The sequence below is a fragment of the Pinus tabuliformis genome, chromosome 5_2 (assembly GCF_031772625.1).
Source record: "Pinus tabuliformis cultivar Carrire ecotype Pingquan chromosome 5_2, CPIR1, whole genome shotgun sequence".
In the NCBI taxonomy this organism is placed as follows: domain Eukaryota; kingdom Viridiplantae; phylum Streptophyta; class Pinopsida; order Pinales; family Pinaceae; genus Pinus; species Pinus tabuliformis.
The window spans coordinates 828,429,637-828,454,936 of NC_142306.1; the positions used below are offsets into that span (position 1 = coordinate 828,429,637).

General features: G+C 41.5%; 1 protein-coding gene across 1 annotated transcript in view; it reads right to left on the reverse strand.

Moving 5' to 3' along the window:
* Positions 1-1,318: 1,318 nt before the first annotated feature.
* LOC149161874 (metal-nicotianamine transporter YSL2-like) overlaps positions 1,319-25,300 on the reverse strand; it is a 31,090-nt gene continuing 7,108 nt past the window's right edge. The window contains exon 8 of the mRNA XM_089437070.1: positions 1,319-2,627. Within this exon, the coding sequence (XP_089293196.1) occupies positions 1,684-2,627 (944 nt within the window). The 3' untranslated portion in view covers positions 1,319-1,683. The remainder of the gene's footprint in view (positions 2,628-25,300) is intronic.

Below are 25,300 nucleotides of genomic sequence, written 5' to 3' on the forward strand. Positions count from 1 at the left end.
ATACACAATCTCTAAAATCAAAATTAAATATATATTAACCTCAACTAAGAAAATTAAAAATAAATTACTTCATTATAGATATTATAAAGTATTATACAAATCCTTAACCTCCAATATTTATAAAATAGTTAAACCAATACATAATCTTTGAAAACACAATTTGTAATTACTTTAAAAATAAATATTTTTATTTTATTTTAAATATTTATTTAAGCTTGGGTGCAAACTCAAATACGAAAGTTGAACTGACAGCTACTTGGGTCATTCTTTTTGTGGCAACTTCTTTGAAAATTCCATGGCTTCACATCTCTGGGGACTCTAAGTGTGTGGTGGATTGGTTGTAGCGGAAGGGCCACTTGTGGGTACTTTCCTCAAGCTATTGGTTAAACCATATCTTGCACCTTAAGGACCTCTTTCAACCTTTACCTTTTCACCACATCTTAAGAGAATGGAACAATCAAGTTGACCTACAAAAAACTCTTCAAAAGAAGGAAGGCAAGGTCTTTTTTGAAGAATGAAATGGCTTCCAGTTGAAAAGGAGAGGGTCCTTTCAAATTCATTGCGATTTGCAGTTGATTCGGATGGTCGATAGCCCCTAGATTTTCATCTGTATTTTTATCCATCATTTGTATGGGACTCTGTTTATGTCATTTACAATCCTGTTTTTTACTCTAATATGATATTTTGCTTTTTTTAAATTGTGAGCCTTAGTCCACTCCTGCTCAGTGTTATCTCCAACTAGCGGACATTTTAAGAGCAGATTGGTTGTAATTTTTGTGAAAGACTTTGTTTGTGCTTTGCTAGATTCAAGCAACCATGATTCTTATGTATTTGTACTCCTATTTTCTTTAATAAACTAGATGAATTACTTATTTGGAAAGAAATATATATATATATATATACACACACAAATATTATAAATAAATAATAATAATTTACTTTTGAAATCAGTACTAAGCTAGACATTAGATTAATGAATGAAACCTCTTGTTAATGGAACAAGAGACCTACTTTTGCATATTAATTTGAGTAATAAAGTATATGAAAGCATGCATACTACAACCCTCTTTGGATTTGGACCTATACCCTTCTTCTACAATAAAACACATGTTTCTGACCTTTACCTTTTCTAAATTTGAACATATAACCTCTTAAATAAAACAGATGTTTCTAACCTCTTACCATATAACACATGTTCCTAACCAGTTACATCATATTTGCTTATATCCTTGTAAACTATAAAAGCATAATTCAAGTAAAATTGAAAAAGTTGTTTACTTTAAAATATATATATAACAACAAATACAAAAACCGATCATAACAAACAACTCATTTATTTAATTTAATTTTCAATATCAACATAGTTTAGACCAAAAAGGTTGTATCTCCTTTATTTCTTTTAATTAATCACCATGCCGAATCTTAACTCGATCCTTAACATGAGAGTGAAACAACTTTTTGAAAGAGCACTTTCATCACTCTGCAGGTATGATGGATCGAAGTTAAGAGATTATTTTAATCATAGCATGGAGCCCTGATTTGGTCATTTGGTTAAAAGGACCATCCATCTGTAACAGTGAAATTGCCCACCAGTTCCATTCTCTTTCAAAGAGTTCCAGCCATGTGACAGTGAAATTGCTTGGCTGCTACATTCTTTTTCAGAGAATTCAAGAGATCTGCAAGTCATGTGCTTGAGAGAAATTTCATGCACATGGGAGGCTTCACTTTGGTGAGAGCAAGGACAGAAGCTGGAAGGATCCAAATGCCATCTCCACACATCAATCCAGAGGCCACTGAAGGAACAAACATGTCTGCGCTTCTACGGTTGAGTTGCTGCCACACAAACACAATGGCAGTCCCCACACACATATCGATGGCAAAGTAGGCTCCCACAGGGAATGGAATAGCCATGGCCATGGGCAGGGGAATGTACTGAGAAACATGCTTGGGCACCCCGTCTCTGACCCCGTTGATCAGGAAAGCAAAAGCAAAAGCACCGTAGCAGATCTGCAAGCAATGGGCTGGCAGAGCACCGAAGCCCTCCACGCCCAGAATGGCCATGTTTCTGTAAACCAGAGCATAGGGCGCCTTATATTGGCCATTGGGGTTTCCCACATCGAAGGAGATGTAGAAAAGCCAGAAAGTTAGAGGAGCCACGATGCAGCCCATGGCAGCCCCGATCACCTGGCTCACGAACATGGACCTCGGAGATGAAAGCGTGAGGTACCCTGTTTTGAAATCGTGCATCAGGTCTGAGGCGCTGGCCAGGATGGATTTCATGACTCCGCAGGCAACGAGGCCCACCAGGACTCCTCCGTTGTCCTTCCCTGCCCACGCTGCGAACACGAACAACGCTGCCTTGGAGTAATTGTAGGCCAAGTTCTGATCTGTTAGGCCTGTGCCATACGCGTTGCAGAATGCCAGAATTGGGGCAAACACATAAGCAGTTAGGACGTAGTACCATCTCATTGTGTGAGGAAAAATGTAGGGTATTGCCACACTGGATATGGCAGCTAGGATTGTGTACCCAGATACTGCGATCCAGACTGGTATGCTGTCCTTCATGAATACCTCGTTGCGTCGTCTCTCGTCGTATGTTGTAGTCTCATCTAGAGGCGTTTCAGTCCCTGCCCAAGAGAAAAATTGTTATTATATATTTTTACATCGAGAAATGGAAGTATCGCAGACAGGGGAGGGATGTGTTAATGGGGAAGTTGAGTGTTGTTGCTCAAACTCTGGGTAAAGGATAATTTAAGTTTCCTGGGTTAGAATTTAAATTGGAGAAACTTCATAATGAAAAATTCCAATTTATGGGTCAAAATTGAGAGGCAAAGTGCATGATGTTGTTCAAATTTTAGTTGAAGGAAAAGTCCAGTCTTATGAGCTAGGGCTGAGTGGCAAGTGAGAGGTAAGGCCATTGAGGTAAACTGTTATGTAAAAGAGCCAAAACAAAGGGATAAGTGACAGGTAAAGCCATCAGCTTAGAACTGAGAGGTAAAGCCATTGTGGTAAACTGTAATCTAAAACAGCCAAAACTGAGTGACAAAGCCATTGTGGTAAACTGTAATCTAAAACAGCCAAAACTGAGTGACAAGAGAGAGGTAAAGCTATCAACCCAGAACTGAGGGACAAGTGAGAGGTAAAGAGATCAAAGTACGTTGTTATGTGAACTAATAACAGTGTTTTCCTTTACCAAGAGTTTGGCTAAGAACATTATATACATTTTAATATTGGTCAAGTAAACTAATTAAAGTTTTTGTTTTTTTAACTGAGAGTTTGAATAACATTGTGTATTTTTAATATTGGTTAATTAAATGAATTTAAAAAAAAAAATATTAAGAGGTTGTGGTCTAACTTTTAAAAGTGGATGTTTGATTCCCACAAGTTTTGTGATCAAAATTACGGGCACGACGAGAGCAGGTATTCCAATTACTATTTTTTCAATTAAAAAAATAATAATACTATACATTTTAATATTGGTTAACTGTTTTCGTAATTGAAAATTTAAAAAATATTCTAAAATTTGATGGAAAAAATAAAATCAAAAAATTGATTGACCCCATCAAATTTTAAATTTTAAAATATTCCCTAAATTCTTACATGAAACATACTCTTATTTTTTATTTATAAATATTTTTAAAATTAATTTATTTTTAGTTTATTATTTATTTATAAATATTTTTAAAATTAATTTTATTTTTAATTTATTATTTATTTATAAATATTTTAAAATAAATATCAATTATTTTAAAATTATAGTTTAAAATATCACAATTACACTTACATATATTATTGATAAAAATGGTTTTAAAATAATATATTTGATATATTAAGATTAATATAATTTATGGGAAAAAAAATTGAGGTGGAAAAAGGTTGGATATATATTTTAGAAAGGAAAAATTATATTAATAAGAAAAATTAAAAGTAATTTTAAAATAATTATTTTATTTAAATATTTTATAAATAAAATTATTGAACTTATTTTTTATGAATTAATATATTTTATATATATATATATATATATATATATATATATATATATATATATTTTGAAAATGATATCTAATATATTTGTGTAGAATGTGCCATTTAAATAACTATTTTTCATTTTTATTTTTTAAAATAATACAAATTTCTTATTCAAGAAGTATTTAAATCTTATCTATTTCACTCGGTTTTGATTTTTGTTAATCTCTATTTCATAATAACACGTTTTTTAATTACTCATAACAATTGTGTAAATATTTTAAATAAAACATCTGAAATCCAACTCAATACTTATAATAATAAAAAGTCAATTTTAATACCCACCTCCCACTTTCACTCTATTTTGATTTTATTTTTTATAATAATATTTTTTTAATTATCCATAACAATTGTGTGATAAATAAAATATCTCAAATCCAACTCAATCCTTATAATAATAGAAAGTCAAAATTTCAATTTGTATAATACTTATCAGTTAACTTATTTTTGTTGAAAATTGAAATTTTAAAATATATTAAATATATTTTAATAAAAAATTAATAATATTTTAAATTAACAATTGTTGCATACTCATAATAAATAAATAAATTGATTGTATACATATTACATACTAATAATAAATAAGTGTTCATGTTGATACTCTAACTTCTTTAAAAATTGAAGTTTACATGTCGCATACTCTTAACTTTATATAAAAATTGAAGTTTACATGTCGCATACTCTTAACTTTATATAGAAAATAAAGTTCTCCATATTGAATACTCTAATTTCCAGGTTAATCAATGAGTACTTGCCCATGTGGAAACCAACTTTTAAAATGTAATACATCCATTCTTAATACATTAATTGATTTAAAAAGAAATACAAAACCCAAAATGCAGATGCCAATGTTCATTGAATAATAAGTTAAAAAAAAATACAAAACCCAAAATGCAGATGTCAATGTTTATTGAATAATAAATTAAAAAGAAATACAAAACCCAAAATGCAGATGTCAATGTTTATTGAATAATATTGGAGAGTGCAACAAATTTAATGTTTCCACTTCATATAAATTAATGTGCATACTCTATCGTACTTTCAAACTATGTTTATTGAATAATATTGGAGAGTGCAACAAATTTAATGTTTCCACTTCATATAAATTAATGTGCATACTCTATCGTACTTTCTGTTTGAATAATATATATTCAGTATCACATTTCTTATTCAAATAATACAAATTTCTTATTCAAGAAGTATTTAGATCTTATCCATTTCACTCTGTTTTGATTTTTTTTAATCTCTATTTCACAATAACATTTTTTTAATTACTCATAACAATTGTGTGAATATCTTAAATAAAACATCTCAAATCCAACTCAATACTTATAATAATAAAAAGTCAATTTTCGAACCCACCTCCCAATTTCACTCTGTTTTGATTTTATTTTTTATAACAATATTTTTTTTTAATTATCCATAACAATTGTGTAAATATCCTAAATAAAACATCTCAAATCCAACTCAATCCTTATAATAATAGAAAGTCAAATTTTTCTTTTTTTTAATATAAAACAATTTGTATAATACTTATTAATTAACTTATTTTTATTAAAAATTGAAATTTTAAAATATATTAAATGTATTTTAATATTAAATTAATCTAAAAAATTAATAATATTTTAAACTAACCATTGTTACATACTCATAATAAATAAATATATTGTATACATATTGCATACTAATAATAAATAAATAAATTAGTGTCCATGTCGATACTCTAACTTATTTAAAAACTGAAGTTTACATGTCGCATACTCTTAACTTTATATAGAAAATAAAGTTCTACATGTTGCATACTCTAATTTCCAGGTTAATCAACGAGTACTTGCCCATGTGGAAACCAACTTTTAAAATGTAATATATCCATTCTTAATACATTAATTGATTTAAAGAGAAATAGAAAACCCAAAATGCAGATGTCAATGTTTATTGAATAATAAGTTAAAAAGAAATACAAATCCCAAAATGCAGATGTCAATGCTTATTGAATAATATTTGAGAGTGCAACAAATTTAATGTTTCCACTTCATATAAATTAATGTGTCCATCTTGCATACTCTTATATCACATACCCATGTTAATAAAGTTGGAAGGTTTTGAATCCTGGTTAATGTTAATTTTAATGGGGACAACAGATTTGAAACTCCATACTAAGATTGGTATCTGGATAAGTTTTTAACCGCTGGAAATATTAAATATCCAGATTAGATCTGGATTAATGCAGATCCTAGAGTGAATATGGCAGATCCATATTAACTAATTAGAGAGGTTTTAAATGCTTGTTAATTTTGATTCGGAGAACAGATTTGAAACTCCAGAATTGATATTGGTATCTGCACAGATTTGAAGCTTCTATTTGTACTAATAAGCATCTATCCTAGTCTGAAGATATCACAGATTCGTATTAACTAACGAGGGAGGTTTTAAATCCTTGTTAATTTTAATGGGAACACCAAATTAAATTTGAACTACTATGAATCTATAGTAATGTGTATATATATCACAAATCCATATTAGCTGATCCGGGAGGTTTTAAAGCCTTGTTAATTTTATTGGGAAAACAGATTTGAAACTCCAGAATCCTAATGTGAATATATCACAAATTCATATTAACGGGCCAGGGAGGTTTTAAATACTGGTTAATTTTACTGGGGCAACCGATTTGAAACTCCAGAATTGAGTTTGAGTTTGTTAACATAAAAGTTTGAATATATTGGAGTCAATTAGATTTAGTTGGAATATATTGGAGTTAATTAGATTTATTTCAGATGTTTGGGCAAGAATGATTATTATCCTCTTCACCCAAATTCAATTCTTTATAACATATTAATAGCTTAACACTCTGAATGTAATTAAACTTACATGAATTTAATACCAACATAGTTAAATTGGAAATCGGGGAAATATATCAATCTCTGATATGGTTGATACCAAGACCAAAAATATATGTCTCAGATGTTTTTATTTAACTAGCATAACTGGGGATCACTTATAAAAAGCACCACTCTGTACAAACCTCTGTATTTTTAATGGGGTTTCTATTGTTTTTAGGCCTCATGAGGTAATGAAGATTCCTCCCTCCTATAAGGGTTGTCTAGCATCTCCTTTTACTGTGTAAATATGTTCTCCTAACATTTTGAAAGAATGGTAACTATTTGTTGCAGCCAGATGAATGAGTTGCCTTTTACGGTCTGGTATGTCATAGGCGATAGTGGATGGATAAATGAAAAAAAAAATACCGTAATATAAATTCATCATCTTCATTGTAAATTTTTTAATCACTTATAAAAAGCACGAGTGTGTACAAACCTCTGTATTTTTAATGGGGTTTCTATTTTTTTTAGGCCTCACGATGTAATGAAGATTCCTCCCTCCTATAAAGATTGTCTAGCATCTCCTTTATCTATGTAAATATGATCTCCTGAATGGTAATGTTTCAAGAAGAAGGAGCTCTACTAGGGTTTTGCAGTGACCTGCGAAGTCCGCACTTCGCGGGAGCCGAACCTGCGTGCGCGCTAGCACCTCACGCTCTCTGAGCCTGCGTGGGTGCCACTGAAGACCTTATCGGGAGCCTGCGTGGAAGTCTGCTAGACCCGAATTCTGCGCGTGTGGGGGTCCGCCGAGAGCCTGGCTCCAGGCTGCGGCCGCCCTGGCTAGAATTGGACCGCCATGGAGGAGCCACCAATCTCTGCAGCTGAGGCCTTTAAAACCCTCCTAGCCTCCCTGCCGAAGAAGAAAAGCATGGAATCAGCGAAGTTTGTGAAAAGACTGGAAGATATTCCAGAGATCGCTCTTCCGCCGGAAGGACCAATTCAAGTAGCCCTCTCGCTGGCAGATCGGGCTCTGGTAGGACAGTTTACAGGACTCTGGCCTTCACCGAAGACGACCGAGAGCTGGGTTGCCAGGAACTGGGCACCTCTGATCCAAAACAAGGTAACCTCTTACTTCCTCGGGAGAGGCTACTTCTTGTTTGAATTCTCTGCAAAAGAAGACAAAGATTTAATTTTCAGGAACGGCCCCTATTTCATGGGCCCCCAAGGGCTGTACTTAAACAAATGGACCCCAGATTTCGATCCGGCGATGGATGTGCCCACAGCAGTCCCGGTGTGGGTGAGGCTCCCAAATCTCCCTGTCCACTGCTAGAATTGGGACTCTTTGAAGCATATCGGAAATACTCTGGGAAAATTCATAGACAAGGCCAACAGTAAGGACCAGTATGACTGTGCCAGAATCTGTGTGGAGGTAGATCTGGAAGTCGGACTGCCGAAAGCCGTCAAAATAGTGGTAGGTCCCTGGATCCACATTCAGAAACTGGACTATGAGCAGCTGCCATTCAAATGCCGGAAGTGCCATGTCTACGGGCACTTTCCCAGGGACTGCCCGACTAAAGGAGTGGAAGAAAAAGGAAAGGATGAGGGATGGAACCAGGCAAAGCGATCCAAAACCTCTCACAAGAAGAATACAAATGGGGGTGCCAAAACCCACCAAGAGGGAATAGCACAAAAATCAGTCAGGGAAAATCAAGGGAATAAATTCGAAATCCTCGGATCCGAGATCATGAACACACATGAGACAGAAGTGCCAAAGGAGACCTCTCCCCCCAAAGCCTCTCCCTCCATCAAAAGCCCAAAACCCTCCAAAGAAAAGGCTATTGAAGAAGAGGATGAAACCCAAGAGTCTGAAGAATCAGAGGAAGAAGGGGAAATCGGGGAATCCCAGTCTTCTCCCAGAAGATCTACTCGAGGGCGCAAATCTGCAAAAGAGAAAAGAGAACAGGAAACCTATAAGGACAAGCTCCAGGGCAGCCAGCCAACACTAGAGAAGCTTCTAGCCAAAACCCCGAAGGTGACAAGGATTCAAACTCAGGGCTCTAAGGGATCCCCCCAAGGCAGAAATAAATGATGAAAATAATCTCCTGGAACTGTAGGGGGATGGGTACCTCAGCTAAGGAAGAAGCAATGCACAGCCTAACACGATTAGAATCCTCAGACATCCTCCTCATCCAGGAGACTAAATTGGAGGACTCAGCTTTCTGATGAGCCCCAAATTTGGTAACATTTTGGGCTCATTTGGCCTAACTACCCTTGCTCAACCCTTCATTTTTCATAACTTATGCATCATTTTTTAGTATATTTATGTCATTTGTACGAATGAGGGCAGTCACTATTCCTAGGTGGCTAACACGTGCTTATTTCAGGTTTTTTGACATTTAATGGAGCAAAACCACGCAGATGAGGGCTAGGAGACAGCCAAGATGGGATTGAGATTTTGTAGGAAGGTTGTCCACAGCATTGAATGGCCTTCCTCGTGATCTTCACCCCCAACTCCGAGCTCCAACAGTCACCACCACCGAGTTAGAAGGCAGCCAAACGGATTTTGAGGAAGCAGCAGATCACTCTTAGTTTGGTCAGCCAAGCCCCACTGATTTAGGAGGCCAGCTTGGGGCCTCAAGATGTATAAATGATAGGGCTGTAGCCTTCGAAGAGGACTTTTGGAACCTTGTTGCATATTCTGAACTACGAGCTGATAGCTCTGGTTTGCTCTTTTGTAAGCCATTAGTGGCATGTTATTTGACTTATGATTGTTATCTTTTAATGAAAAGCAGGCAGATTTGAGTTCAGTTCTGAGTTCTTAAAGGAGCCATAGCTCTCGGGGTTGGGCCCAACCTGAGAGCCTAAGGCCTCCTTCCTTTGTATTGTTATCTTTCTTTCAGCATTGTATTTCTTTTCCTTTACATGCATTTGGAAACGCAGTTTGCTGAGTTGAATTTCTTGGTGTGGTTAAGTAGGTTAGTTTTATGAACAGAGTTGCTTCAGTAGTTTAGAATAGAGTAAGGAGATTGGAGTTAATAAGAGTTCCAAAAAGGGTTGACTACACACTCACTTTCACCTCTGTTTAGGGACTGGAATTGCAGACAGTGCCACCCACCAAAAACATTGTTTTACATGTTCATGCAATCTTTGATGCAGTATTTTCGTTTGTAGAGGTGTCCATGCGCTCAGATCTTGTGGAATGATTCTTTGCTTCAGTACCATGCATGATTTTCCTTAGAAATAACGTTGTTGTTCTTTGGTTTTATTAAAACAGTTAGAATAGGTTGATGAAATTTCGGTTATGTGCAGGACGTGGATGATTTGTTTCGTTTACACTGTGCAGTACTACTCCCTCACTCCCTTATCCTTCTAAGCCGTGCCTAGGCCATCTACTCATCTCCCAGTTAGACCACTTGCCTCCCAACTCTTCTATTACCCACGTTATTCTACCTTTTCGGCCTTCCATTCCCTCTACCCTCCTTTAGACCAACCAGCTTTGCACACCCCCTCTTCATCTCATCTCTCTGTCCCTAAGTCACTACAAACCCCTCTCCTACCTCCTTATCCATCCATGCAGCCTCTTCCACTCATCCATCACCCAAAAATCCGATTGTAGAACATCCTGTAGGAATTACTGAACTTCCTGTAGAAATCCTGAACATCCTGTAGAACCCCTGCAGACTTCTTGTAGAAGCTCATGAACAGGGTTGCTAGGCATCTAAACTTTGTGAACTTCTCTAAAAGGATGTTAGGGACTCCTTAGACCCTCTCTGAGCCTTCCTGACCTCTTCCAAGCATTCCTCCCCTTGATCTATCCCTGCACAGTCAAGACCCAGTTAGAAGCACATGCATAATTATTCCAACGACTTGAACAAAAATACAAAAATATGTTTTCTTTAGATCAAAGTAGTCTAGACACATGCATCTCACCTTCCTAGAAGTAATGGCATCTCTTTCAGTAGTTTGCATTCCCACCTTTGCATCAGTAGGACTAGCTGGTAGAATTAGGGTTTGCTAGGGTTTGTGATTCTTGTTGGCTTTCAGTTCCTTCCTACAGTAGGTTAATTTCCTTTGAGATAGCTTTCGTTCATCGGTTAAAAAGCTTCTTCTGAGAGCTCATAGAAGTTGGCTTGAGCCCTAGCGGACTTGTGCCAGCTGACCAAGTGACAGCTGCGACAAGAGCTAGTACTTGTGCATACAGCACCGTCGCTTCCAAGTTTGTTACGAACTACCGGGTTGATAAAATTAGAGAAGGAAGCTCCAGGAGTTGTAGCATTATTGCTACAATACTGGAGCCCACCATCTTTTTGGCGCCGTTGCCGGGGAAGCGTCAGAGTATTAGTGATTGTTGCTTTTCTTCTACTTTTCCTACTCTCGCCTTCTACTAAGTAGTTTATTTCATTTCCATTCTGCAATTTCCTTTCTGCAAAAGTAGCATAGACCTTTCCTGCTTTCATAGATTAACATTTCAATTCCGCAATTTCATTTTTGCAAGCGTAGATTAGCATTTCAATTCTGCAAGCGTAGACTAGCATTTCAATTCCTGCAATTTCATTTGAGCAAAGTAGATTAGTTCTTTCCTGCTTTCATTTCAATTCTGCATTTTCATTTCAGCAAGATAGTTAGCTGTAGATCAATCTGTTTCAGTTTTTGCAGGTACCAGAGAAAAAAAAACAAAAGCAATCAAAAGTCTTTCCATTTCATGCCTCGTAGGAATCGAGATAAAACAGGCAAATTCTTACCCAACACCCCCACCACATCACTGAGTCACCCTTCTCTCTTCTTTGGTGACAGTGATCCAGAAGAACCTATAGGCGAACCTCCTGACATATACGAAGATCCTATAGCAGAAGAAGAGTTAGAGACCATTCCATCTGAAGCTATGGCTGACAATAGGGGAGAAGATGAGAGAATAGAAGGTGCCTTCCCCATCCGAGAGACCAATGGAGACATGAAAATGAAGAACATAAGCCCTTCTGTTTTACCTCACTTCCATGGACTAACTACTGAAGATCCTGATACCTTCCTGTTTGAGTTTGTTGTCCTTTGTCGAACCTATGATTATACTGAAGATAAGCAGAAGCTGAAACTCTTCCCCTCAACCCTTAAGGATGTAGCATTACGCTGGTTCATGGGCTTACCTGGGAACAGTATCACCACTTGGGCTCAGATGCAGCAAGCTTTCAATACCAAATACCGGGACTACTGTAGGTCCAAGGAAACCAAGGGGGAAATCTTTCGGATGACCATGGGAAATGATGAGTCCTTAGAGGATTACGAGGAAAGGTTCCAACTTAGCTATAAACGAGCCAGATGCACACTTGACCCTGAATCCCTCAAGTTGGTTCTGCTCCGAGGAGTCCCTGAAGACATCTTAGATACCCTTCACATGCTAGCTGGAGGAGATATTTACCAATTGTCTTATGAGGACATAAAGACTGTTTAGAAACCACTCTAGGGCTGCCCGGAAAAGAGGTAGAGGAAACCTCCTCTCAGCTGGTATTTCTTTCTCCAAACATGAGTTTGCAAATCAATTAGAAGATCTCAAGAGTGAGGTGAGACAGACCATCGCCATGCAACTTGATACATTCCGAATCCAGCAGAAGAAAGAAGAAGTTGAGAGGGCCTTGGCTATCTTCTGCCCTAGGTGTACAAGGAAACATCCGAAGAACGAATGCCCATTACATTCAGTTGAAGTATGTTTTGTTTGTGAGGAGGACCACCCCACAAACCAATGTCCAACCTTACCTGGGCTTAAGGACATGTATCAAGGGACAGAAGCCCTCACTAAACCTCTCTATTTCCTCAACCAAAGGAGGCCACAAGGACCTAGACCTTACCAGCAAGGGATGCAAGGGACACCCCAAGCTTATTACAGCCCCAACCAATCTACTCCTATGCCTTCCTGGGGTCGTTCTGCTCATCCTTCCTAGTCTATGCCTCCTCCATGGTCTTACCCACCTCAGTACCATACTCAACCCACTACTCATTCGTATCACTCACATGCCTAGCCACAGCCTCAGTGGAATGCACCTCAATCGGGGTGGAGGCCCCAGTACAATACTCCTCCCGCCATTTTTCCTCCACCACCAGCTCAACCACAACCTTTACCTCCTGCTCCTCCAAGGCAACCTCAAATGCCTGCTCAGCCGAACCCGAACCCCAACAACAGACAGGCCCAGCAGGTATATACTAGGGAAACATCATGCCCTACCTATGCTGTGGAGATCCAGGAGATCAATCTGCGATCTGGAAAGACTCTTCCGGATCGCCAATTTCCTTCCCCAGAGGACGAGGAAGATAAACAAGAAAGTGAACCAAAGGCCATTCCACCCTTTCCTGAGAGACTAACGGCCACCACACAACCCAACCCAGAGGAGGATGATTTTCTGGGAGAGCTCAAACAGTTGTGTGTGAAAATACCACTTCTCCAAGCCATCAAAGATGTACCGATATACAACAAACTGGTTAAGGAAAAGTGTTTCAGACACCCAGACAGGCGAAAGAGAGATGCTTCAACCATCAATGTCATAGGACAACTGTCTGATCTTATGTTGGGACAAGTCATCTGCCCAAAGTATCTAGATCCTGGGAGTCCTGTAGTAGATGTCCACATCAATGGCACCGTCATACCTCACACCTCGATTGATCCGGGGGTTGCGATTAATGTGCTGACCAGAGATACCATGCTCAAACTCAACCTTCAGGGTTCCTTGAGAAAGACCTCGACGGTCCTACAACTAGCAGATCGCTCCACCGTGACTCCCGACGGGATTGTAGAGGATGTCTTGGTCTCTGTTGACTCTTGGGAATACCCTGCAGATTTCTTGGTTCTGCAGCCAAAGGCAAAGCTTACTGGATACCCTCTTATTTTGGGAAGGCCTTGGTTAGCCACTGCAGATGCTTACATAAGCTGCTGTGCAGGAAACATGACCATCAAAAATGGTCCTATGTCCAAGCAGCTAGTCCTATACCCTCCTGCCCAACCCTCATTAGAGCATGACTTACCACTTTGGTTGGAGGAAGGAGAAGAGGATGAGGTGTACTCAGCACCTTTGTGCACCCTAGACACCACTAGGGGAGATCCCCCAACCGAGGATGATTTGATTGAGACCTTGATCCAGAATCCACCTCCCAGTGCACTGTCCTTAGAGGAATTGGTGGAGGATGCCCAAGCCAGCACCTTAGTGGACCTGTGCGCGACCAACCCTGTCACTCCCAGAGTAAAAAATGTGGAGTTCGGCCCTGAGAGAACGTTAAAGATCAGCTCCTCCCTATCTCCTTCCCAGGAAAAGGAGCTGTGTAGTCTGTTGGCCAGTCATCTAGATGCTTTTGCTTGGAGCTATAAGGAGATGAAAGGAGTCCATCCTTCGGTCTGTACCCATCACATCTACATCAAAGAGGATTGCAAACTGGTTAGGCAACCCCAGAGGAGAATGAATCCAGCCCTTAAGGACATCGTCAAGGAAGAATTGCAAAAACTGTTGGATGCCGGGTTCATTTACCCCATCTCGGATAGCGAGCGGGTGTCCCCTCTGGTGTTGGTTCCCAAGAAAAATGGGAAGTGGAGAATCTGTGTGGACTACCGAGAACTGAACAAAGCTACCAAGAAAGACCATTTTCCTCTACCTTTCATAGATCAAGTGTTGGATGGGCTGGCAGGAAAGAAGTTTTTCTCTTTCCTGGATGGGTTTAGCGGGTACAACCAGATCCAAATCAGCCCGGAAGACCAAGATAAGACCACCTTCACTTGTCCTTGGGGTACCTTTGCCTACCGAGTTCTTCCCTTTGGACTATGCAATGCTCCTGCCACCTTCCAGAGAGTCGTCTTGAGCATCTTTTCTGAGCTGGTCCATGATGCGGTGGAAATCTATATGGATGACTTCACTCCTTATGGGTCCAACTTCCAGGAAGCATTGTCCAATCTGGGAAAAGTCCTAACCAAGTGCATTGAGATGAACCTGTCCCTTAGTCCTGAAAAGTGTGAATTCTTGATGATTGAAGGGACCGTGCTAGGCCATACCATTTCTTGCCAAGGGTTGCAGGTGGATCCCAACAAAATTGCTCTCATCAAGAAGGTTCCACCTCCTCAAAAGGTAAAAGATGTTCGGAGTTTCTTAGGATTAGCAGGGTATTACAGGAAATTCATTAAAGACTTCAGCAAGCTAGCCTCGCCATTGTTTGGCCTCTTGGCAAAAGATGTGGAGTTTAAATGGACTGACGATTGTCAAAGGGCTCTGAATGAATTAAAGGACAAGTTGGTGTTTGCCCCAATCTTGAGAGGTCCAAACTGGGCCCTACCTTTCCACATCCACACTGATGCCTCGAACAAAGCCATAGGGGCAGCCTTAGGACAAGTTGAACAAAAACTTCCATATGCCATTTACTTTGTTAGCAAAAACTTATCCAAGGCAGAACTGAACTACACTGTAACTGAGAAAGAATTCTTGGCCGTGGTCCATGCACTGAACAAGTTCCGACATTATATCACTGGCTATCAAACATTTGTACATACTGATCATGCTGCAATTAGATATTTAATGAATAAACCAGATGTGAATGCTCGTATTATTAGATGGTTACTTTTGTTGCAGCAGTTTGATTTGACTATCGTTGACAAACCAGGTAAAGAAAATGTTGTTGCTGACATTTTGTCTAGATTGGATTTATCTGCAGATGAGGATGGAACAGTGGATGACCAGATGCCCGATGAACATCTGTTTGCTATTTCAGTACTCTCTCCATGGTTTGCTGATATAGCAAACTACCTTGTTTCAACACAGTTCCCTCCGCACCTATCCTCAAGAGAGAAGAGCAGAATCGTCAGAAAAAGTGCCTCATTCACTTGGATCGGGGGCAACCTGTTCAAGCTTGGCCCTGATAAGATCTTAAGGCGTTGTGTAAGGGAGGAGGAAGTCTTTGATATCCTCCTCACCTGTCATGATGGGCCTTGTGGAGGACATTTTGCAGCAAAGAGGACTGCCTTCAAAATCCTACAGGCAGGCTACTATTGGCCCACGCTTCATCAAGATGTCAGAAGGTATATCAGCCAGTGTGACTGATGCCAAAGGATGGGGAAACCGACTCAAAGAGATGAGATGCCTCTCCAACCTCAAGTGACTCTGGAGCCATTTGAGAAGTGGGGTATGGATTTTGGGGTCCAATCAACCCTCCTTCGAGGCAAAGGTCTTACATCATTGTGTGCACAGACTACCTGACAAAGTGGGCAGAAACCAAGGCAATCAAAGTAGCAACAGAAGAAAAGGTGGCTGAGTTCTTAAGAGAAAACATCTTCTACAAATTTGGCTACCCAAGAGAGCTAGTCACTGATCAAGAAAGCCAGTTCACCTCCAACTTAATTGAAGACCTATTAGCTCATCACAAAATCAAACATAGGACTTCCACCCCCTATTATCCTCAAGCAAATGGGCAGGTGGAAGTCACCAATAGAGCATTGGAAGGGATCTTGACTAAGGTGGTGAGCAGCAGCAGGAAAGATTGGGCAGATCGCCTGGTTGAGGCCACATGGGCTTACAACACCACTTGGAAGACCACAACCGGCTTACACCTTATAAGCTGGTCCATGGGAAGAGAGCCTTGCTGTCAATTGAATTCGAATACAACACTTTGAGGATGGCAGCTCAGCTGGACCTAGATCTCAGCCATGCCCAACAAGAAAGGTTATTACAGCTGAATGGATTGGACGAGCACCGAATGCAGGCCCTTCTTCACTCAGAAGTGGTTCAACTTCAGAGGAAGGTGTGGCATGACCAACACCTCAATGACAAGCAATTTCAGCCGGGAGATTGGGCGCTGTTGTATGATTCCAGGCATAAAGATTTCAAGGGGAAGCTGAGAACCAGATGGCTGGGACCATATGCAGTGGAAAAATGTCATGACAATGGATCTGTTCTTATTCGGACCATTGATGAGGAGGCCATCCCCATGCTTGTCAATGGGCATCGACTGAAGATCTACAGGAAACCTCTCTCAAGACAAGAATTCATCAAAACTGTGGAGAAATCAGTGTTGGTCATAGAGAAGGGTTCTGCCTCTGCTTTGGGTACACCCTGAAGATTTTATTAAAAATAAAAATAAAGATCCTTGGGTGAAAACCTTTCTGAGGCTCCCAAGGCAGATGGTAGGGGTGAAAACCTCATTAAGGCGCCCCTGCTGTCTTTCAAAAAAAAAGAGAGAGATTTGAAAAAGACCCTTGAGTGAAAACCTCTCTGAGGCGCTTAAGGCAGATGGCAAGGGTGAAAACCTCATTGAGGCGCCCCTGCTGTCTTTCAAAAAAAAAAAAACCAATAAACAAAAAACAGGGACAGCAAGTTCACAATGTGGCAATGCATGCAGGTTGCAGGTATTCTATGAAGGAAAAGAGGTCCCTCAACTCAAAGACAAGGGTCCTTATTATGCTACCAGGCGACCTCACCAGCACCCCCTCCAGAAACACTCATCTTCTCCAAGGTATGGGCACGATTTGATCACAGTTTAGTCTTCTACAGGAAGCTACAGACTTTCTACATGAAGTTCTGTATTTCTACAGGAAACTTCCTGTAGAAGTTTTGGACGGCCCAGAACTAATTGTGTGGAGAGATCTAACGACCGAGGTTCCGCATGGAGGCATGCAAGCTACTATTTTCTCCATCACACACTGCTGTCACCTCCTTCTACCACCCCAGTTGCCATGCAATGAAAATACCTGCACAATCAAAACAGATCATTGAATTATCAGAGGAAGCGCTTCTCAAATGAAAAAGATGCAGAGATACCATGCAATACTTATCAAAGCCGTCCGAGGGCCCTGCGTTCATGGCTGAGATGCCACCGTCTCCACTGTTCAGCATGCACCCGAGGAGGAAAAACTGCTACAGGACATCCTACAGGAATCCCGTAGCAGTTCATCCAGCTAGAGTGTACACCATTAAATCGCCTGCAACATGCAATAATAGAGCAGGCACATGCACCACCCGCAGCCAGGTAATAAGCATCGTAACCATCAGCAGCCTGCGAAAAGGAAGGACCTCCGGGCCTGTGCAAATAGCAGCAACAAGCAAATCTAATCATCATCGTCCTGAAACCTGGAAAATCATGTCGCGGCCGCACAGGTAAGTGCCTCGCCCTTTCTTTCGTCGAATTACATGAATAATACTTTGAAATGTTTGCAAGTATGAAATGAACGGGTTGAGCAGTCGTATGGCCATTCAACTGGCCACGACGACCAGTCAGATGGTCTAGTCGGATGTGTAAAATGGTGGTCGTGGCAAGAAGAACGGGTAGTGGACACGTGAGAACCGTCCAGTCGGGGAGAAGCGCGTTTTAACAGAAATGACGGCGGCGGATCTGCGGAGAATGATGCAACAGTCAGGGAACTTGCAGTGGAATGAGTAGATGACGTCGTCCAACGGTCCGGCAGGGACAGCTCACCCCCGCGCCATGAATTCCGCCGGATTCAAATCTATCGGCTAGATCGCCACCCCACGCATTTATCATCAGCCGTTTAGAAGTCGAGTGAGCGTCCGAATTCCTCTGAAGCTCGTTACTCCAAGTCTTCGGCCTGTTCGAACGTCTGGTAGCGGCACAGAAGGCGCAGAACCACTGCAGTGCTCTCCAGAACCCGTGCGTTGCTTCTACAGGAAAGCTACGCTACAGGAAGCTCACTGCCACGAGGAAAATTGGGCTCTTCACGTCAAAGGTGGCGAATTTGAGAAGGTAAGCCTGACTTGTGCCTCCCATGCAATTGGTTTCGAGGGTGGCGGAGTCTACGTTCTACAGTCTGATCATAAAAATTGCAAGTATTGTCTTCCGTTTGCATGAATTGTCGTCGAAGTGTATGTAAGGTTTTCTACAGAAGGTGGTTTTTAAGGCTCATCTGTAGATAGTCTTCGCGAATTGTGTGCGTGGCAGAGGCGTAATTCTACGCTCTGTCCCAAAAGGCTAGTTTTTGAATACGCACCCGCCACCTCCAGCTAACGTAGCGGGTTTTCACCATGCCGGGTGGATTCATCAGAAAGGAACCGACCGACTCAAAGAAACTAAGGGAGAACCCTGAGGTGGTAGAGTTGTTCACTCGTGCGCAATGGATTTCGTTCTGCGACAAATTGCAAGGATATGATGATAAGGTGGCAGAGGAGTTCTTGCGAGCTCCGAAGCCAAAATCAAAAATGCTGGCCACCGTCAATTTCAGGGGTTTGAGTCTTAGACTCACCCCACAGTTCATCAGCCGAGTCACTGAGCTCCCAATGGGGGTACCGTGGGACAAGGAGGAGAGGAAATTAGGCCACAAGGCTAAAAAGGAGTTCTTCCCACCCGAGGAGCAATTCTCAGAGGATAAGAACGGGGTTCGCAGCACTAGCTTACTGCCACTTTGGAGCGAAGTCAGCCTCCAAATTATGAAATACATCACATGCGAAGGACGGTTCAGCATTGTGTATGGGTACCATTTCCGGCTACTCACAGAATTAAGGCATCAGATGGACCTACCTGCAGAAAACAAACTAAGTATTCCCTGCTTTCTACTGCAGTCTATGACAGAATGTGCCACCAAGTTAAAAGAAGGCACGCTAGACCAGGTAGCCCACCATGGGCTCATTAAGCTCCTCGTGGAGGATGCACTTCACACATACAAAGTCCCTCTCTCGTGGGAAGCCTTCCGAAATCTGACTAAGGATGGCGATATAAAAATGTTGACCGAAGAGCTTGGTTCCTCCAACAGCGAGGAGGAGGAGTCAGTACCCACAGAGAAGAAAGAAAAAGACCAAAGACCCACGGCCAAAGCACCGAAGAAAGAGCAAAAGGAGAAACAAGAGAAAAAGGTTGCCAAAGAGAAGGATGACACACCCATGTTGACGCCTAGAGAGAAAAGGTTACAAAGTAGGGTGGACAAGACTGAGCAGGTTCACGTCAGTAAAGGCACCTCGACAGCAGCCTCGACCAAGTCAAAAAGCAAAACACACTCAGCAAAACAAACTAAAACGGTGCCACCTGTTTCTACAGGAAAACCAAAACCGGCTTCTACAGGAAGCCAGAAATCAGCTGATAAAGGGCCTTCTACAGGAAGCCCTGAGAAAGGGAAACCCAAGGAAAAGAGAGTCGACATTCTTGCAAGGGAGGCAGCAGCCGTGCTGGCCGCCCTCAGTACACCTCCTAAGCCAAAGGAAAAGAGAAAGAGGGAGGCCGCTCTATATTTTAAAGCCAGGAGAAGTGTGAAAATCAAAACGGGCAAGCCACAGCCTCCATCCAGCAGCCCAATTACTATAGAGGATGCCCCTACTTCGCCCAGGGAGAGGTCCCCCTCAAAGATATCAGTCACCTATGAGAGGGGGAGCCCGAAGACAACCACGTGGAAAGAAAGAATGGACAGGTTGGCTTCAGAAGCCCGGCTACAGGATGCTGAGGCCGCTCTACAAGAAACCTTAGTGCAGCTCAAGGAGACAGAGAGGATGGAGGGAGAAGCACCCTCATCACCACCGAGGGAAGATGAAGTAGAGCCACCAAGAGAAGAAGAGAAAGAGCATATTCCGGAGCCTAGTCCTCAGCCAAGTCTGAGCTCATATTATAACTTCTTAGAAGCTGGAAAAATTATAACACAGAAATTCACTGTGCCACTTTTCTTTGCATTGGAGGAGGAGAGAGTACGAACCCACACGTGGATGAAAATAGCCAAATCAAAAGGTGTGTCAGACATAGGCCCCTTGGAGGAACAAATCAAGGAGGCAAGAAAGGAGTTAGCTATGGCTAAACACGTGGCAAACTGTCAGCGGGTGTTCCTACAGGAAGAGAACGAAAAACTTAGACTGCAGCTACAGGAGCTGAGGAGAGGAACGGGCACATCCTCAGGGGACATCACAGCAGAACAGCAAGGCAGAGAAGGACTGCAAGTCGGTCTTGGGGAGCCAACCTCGCATCTACAGGAAAAAGAACTGCAAGCACAAATTGAGATACAAGCTCTCAAACAGCAGTTGCAGCAGAAAGAGGCACAATTGGCCTGCATGGCCAGTTGGGCCATGGATGCTATACAATGCAGACAGCCGGCCAAATCCTATGGCCTGTACCTGAGAGACCAGTGGCTGCAATTTCAAATCAATGCATTAGCGCAAAGGGGTATCTCCCAACTCCAAGACCCGCAACAATTCATAGAATTATGAAATACCAGTTCTTCAGAGGATAAGGCCAAACTATCGGAGTTCTATCTCTATAATTTGGCCCTTCCTAATGTGACTTCATGGGATCCAAACACAGTCTTAGGGGATATGCAGTTGATGGCATTTGCCTCATGGTTGAACCATGAAGACAAGAGAGCAGCAGAAGTCAAGGAGGTCATGAACCGAGAGCTGCATGAGCCACTACTAATTAGAGCAGAACCGGGGGATCCAACTGCATTAATATCGGCACACCAACACTTATCCATCGACCCTCAAGCTTTATTGAAATATATGGATCAGCAGGCCCAGGCCATAGCGCATTTCGAGGATATGGAGAGACTGTTAGGGGACAACTGTACTCAAGCTTGCACCCGCCAATGGAACACATTGGCCCACAGTCTAAAAATCAGGGAATATCACACTCCAACTCGAATGAGGGAAGCTCTAGTACGGGTGCCCCTCTATAAGAAATCCGTGCAGAACCTCCAGGCCAGCTGGATTGGCCTCAAGCTAAGCCCACCTCTACTGTTAGGACTGATGGAAGGCAGCACAGAGAAAGATGAGCATGAACAGTGGGAAGAGGTGGAAAGAAAAGCTGGGTTCCATGTCAGTAAGGAGGACACTACTGCAGAAGCATGGGATGTGAGGGTGGCAGTGAAGGCAATGAAGGACGAGGAGCTGGATTAGTTGCTCAAGGATGAGCAATCATTTTAGCTGGGGGTGATGATGAGCCCCAAATTTGGTAACATTTTGGGCTCATTTGGCCTAACTACCCTTGCTCAACCCTTCATTTTTCATAACTTATGCATCATTTTTTAGTATATTTATGTCATTTGTACGAATGAGGGCAGTCACTATTCCTAGGTGGCTAACACGTGCTTATTTCAGATTTTTTGACATTTAATGGAGCAAAACCACGCAGATGAGGGCTAGGAGACAGCCAAGATGGGATTGAGATTTTGTAAGAAGGTTGTCCACAGCATTGAATGGCCTTCCTCGTGATCTTCACCCCCAACTCCGAGCTCCAACAGTCACCACCATCGAGTTAGAAGGCAGCCAAACGGATTTTGAGGAAGCAGCAGATCACTCTTAGTTTGGTCAGCCAAGCCCCACTGATTTAGGAGGCCAGCTTGGGGCCTCAAGATGTATAAATGATAGGGCTGTAGCCTTCGAAGAGGACTTTTGGAACCTTGTTGCATATTCTGAACTACGAGATGATAGCTCTGTTTTGCTCTTTTGTAAGCCATTAGTGGCATGTTATTTGACTTATGATTGTTATCTTTTAATGAAAAGCAGGCAGATTTGAGTTCAGTTCTGAGTTCTTAAAGGAGCCATAGCTCTCGGGGTTGGGTCCAACCTGAGAGCCTAAGGCCTCCTTCCTTTGTATTGTTATCTTTCTTTCAGCATTGTATTTCTTTTCCTTTACATGCATTTGGAAACGCAGTTTGCTGAGTTGAAATTCTTGGTGTGGTTAAGTAGGTTAGTTTTATGAACAGAGTTGCTTCAGTAGTTTAGAATAGAGTAAGGAGATTGGAGTTAATAAGAGTTCCAAAAAGGGTTGACTACACACTCACTTTCACCTCTGTTTAGGGACTGGAATTGCAGACAGTGCCACCCACCAAAAACATTGTTTTACATGTTCATGCAATCTTTGATGCAGTATTTTCGTTTGTAGAGGTGTCCATGCGCTCAGATCTTGTGGAATGATTCTTTGCTTCAGTACCATGCATGATTTTCCTTAGAAATAACGTTGTTATTCTTTGGTTTTATTAAAACAGTTAGAATAGGTTGACGAAATTTCGGTTATGTGCAGGACGTGGATGATTTGTTTCGTTTACACTATGCAGTACTACTCCCTCACTCCCTTATCCTTCTAAGTCGTGCCTAGGCCATCTACTCATCTCCCAGTTAGACCACTTGCCTCCCAACTCTTCTATTACCCACGTTATTCTACCTTTTCGGCCTTCCATTCCCTCTACCCTCCTTTAGACCAACCAGCTTTGCACACCCCCTCTTCATCTCATCTCTCTGTCCCTAAGTCACTACAAACCCCTCTCCTACCTCCCTATCCATCCATGCAGCCTCTTCCACTCATCCATCACCCAAAAATCTGATTGTAGAACATCCTGTAGGAATTACTGAACTTCCTGTAGAAATCCTGAACATCCTGTAGAACCCCTGCAGACTTCCTGTAGAAGCTCATGAACACGGTTGCTAGGCATCTAAACTTTGTGAACTTCTCTGAAAGGATGTCAGGGACTCCTTAAACCCTCTCTGAGCTTTCCTGACCTCTTCCAAGCATTCCTCCCCTTGATCTATCCCTGCACAGTCAAGACCCAGTTAGAAGCACACGCATAATAATTCCAAAAACTTGAACAAAAATACAAAAATATGTTTTCTTTAGATCAAAGTAGTCTAGACACATGCATCTCACCTTCCTAGAAGTAATGGCATCTCTTTCAGTAGTTTGCATTCCCACCTTTGCATCAGTAGGACTAGTTGGTAGAATTAGGGTTTGCTAGGGTTTGTGATTCTTGTTGGCTTTCAGTTCCTTCCTACAGTAGGTTAATTTCCTTTGAGATAGCTTTCGTGCATCGGTTAAAAAGCTTCTTCTGAGAGCTCATAGAAGTTGGCTTGAGCCCTAGCGGACTTGTGCCAGCTGCGACAAGAGCTAGTACTTGTGCATACAGCACCGTCGCTTCCAAGTTTGTTACGAACTACCGGGTTGATAAAATTAGAGAATGAAGCTCCAGGAGTTGTAGCATTATTGCTACAATACTGGAGCCCACCAGTTTCCTCTAAGCAAGCAAAAAGTTTTGGAAAAAAAATGGAGCGCATGCAGTATCCGCCCGTGGAGCATCGGGAGGGCTAGGGGTGCTCTGGAACTCAAATAAGCTTTCTCTAATTTCTGAGTCCCTCAATACTCATTGGATCTTTTTAAAAATGCAACACTTAGATTCAAAAGAGATTATATGTCTATTCAATGTGTATGTTCCTAGTAATGCAGGTGAGAAAAAAGATTGTTGGGACTCCATCAAAGGCCTAGCAGATATAGAAAACTTGGAAAATATCATTATAGCTGGAGATTTAAACCTCACACTCCAAACATCAGAAAAAAGAGGAGGTAGCATAGTCAGGGATCCGGCAAGAGAATGGGCAGAAGATCTCATGCAAGACTGGGATCTGCTAGATATAAAACCAGTCTCAGGCACTTTCACTTGGTCAAACAAGAGAGTGGGGCCGGGACACATAGCAGCAAGACTTGACCGCTTTCTTGTTCAAAGCTCCTTCCTTCTCCTGGGGTTGGAGGCTAGAATGCGCATTCTTCAAACCAGTGCCTCTGATCACAAGCCTATCAGTCTTGAGCTGACCCCCTCAAAGGATTTAGGACCGATACCCTTCAGGTTTAGCTCCTTATGGATCAAAGAGCCTGACTTCCTGCATAAGATTAGAGAGAGCTGGAAAGAGCCGGTCAAGGGGTCCCCCTTCTTTGTATGGGAGGAAAAACTTCGTAGGATCAAAAAAACGCTGAAAGGTTGGGCAAAGACATTGCCAAATCCTGCAGAGGACAGAACAGCAAAAAAAAAAAAAAAATCAAAACGAATTGGAACTCCATCACCTACACCTGGAAGCTGCTGAAATCACCAAAGAGGAATTAGATAAGGAAAACCAGCTGCAATACAAATTCCATAGAGCGTGCCTGGCAGAAGAAGAGTTTTGGAGACTCAAGTCAAGAAGTCTATGGCTAAAAGCTGGAGACCGCAATTCCTCCTTCTTCCACAAACAGGCCCAAGCTAGAAAATGCCGAAATAATATATCAGAAATAAAAAATGAGAACAACATCATCAAAGATTTTGACAGCATCAAGAAGGCAGCATCAAATCATTTTGGAAAAATGTACTCTGAAGATATGGGGATCAGCCAGACCGCCAAACTGATAGACGATGTCCCCAAACTCATAACTGCAAAAATGAACCAGATTCTGGAAAGTAAGATCTCAGCCAACGAAGTTAAAGATGCTCTGTTTGAAATGGAACCCGACAAAGCCCCGGGTCCGGATGGCTTCACGCCCAGGTTTCTCCAAACTTACTGGCAAATAGTCGAGAAGGATCTTATGAAAATGATACAAAAATCCCAAGAGTGTCAAAAAATTGGGGGCAGCACAAACTCAGCGTTCCTGGCTCTCATTCCTAAAGAAAAAGGTGCAAACTCCTTCAATAGATTCCGCCCAATATCCCTATGCAACATCGGATACAAAGTGATCACCAAAGTCATAGCAAACAGATTGAAGAAAATCCTCCCTAA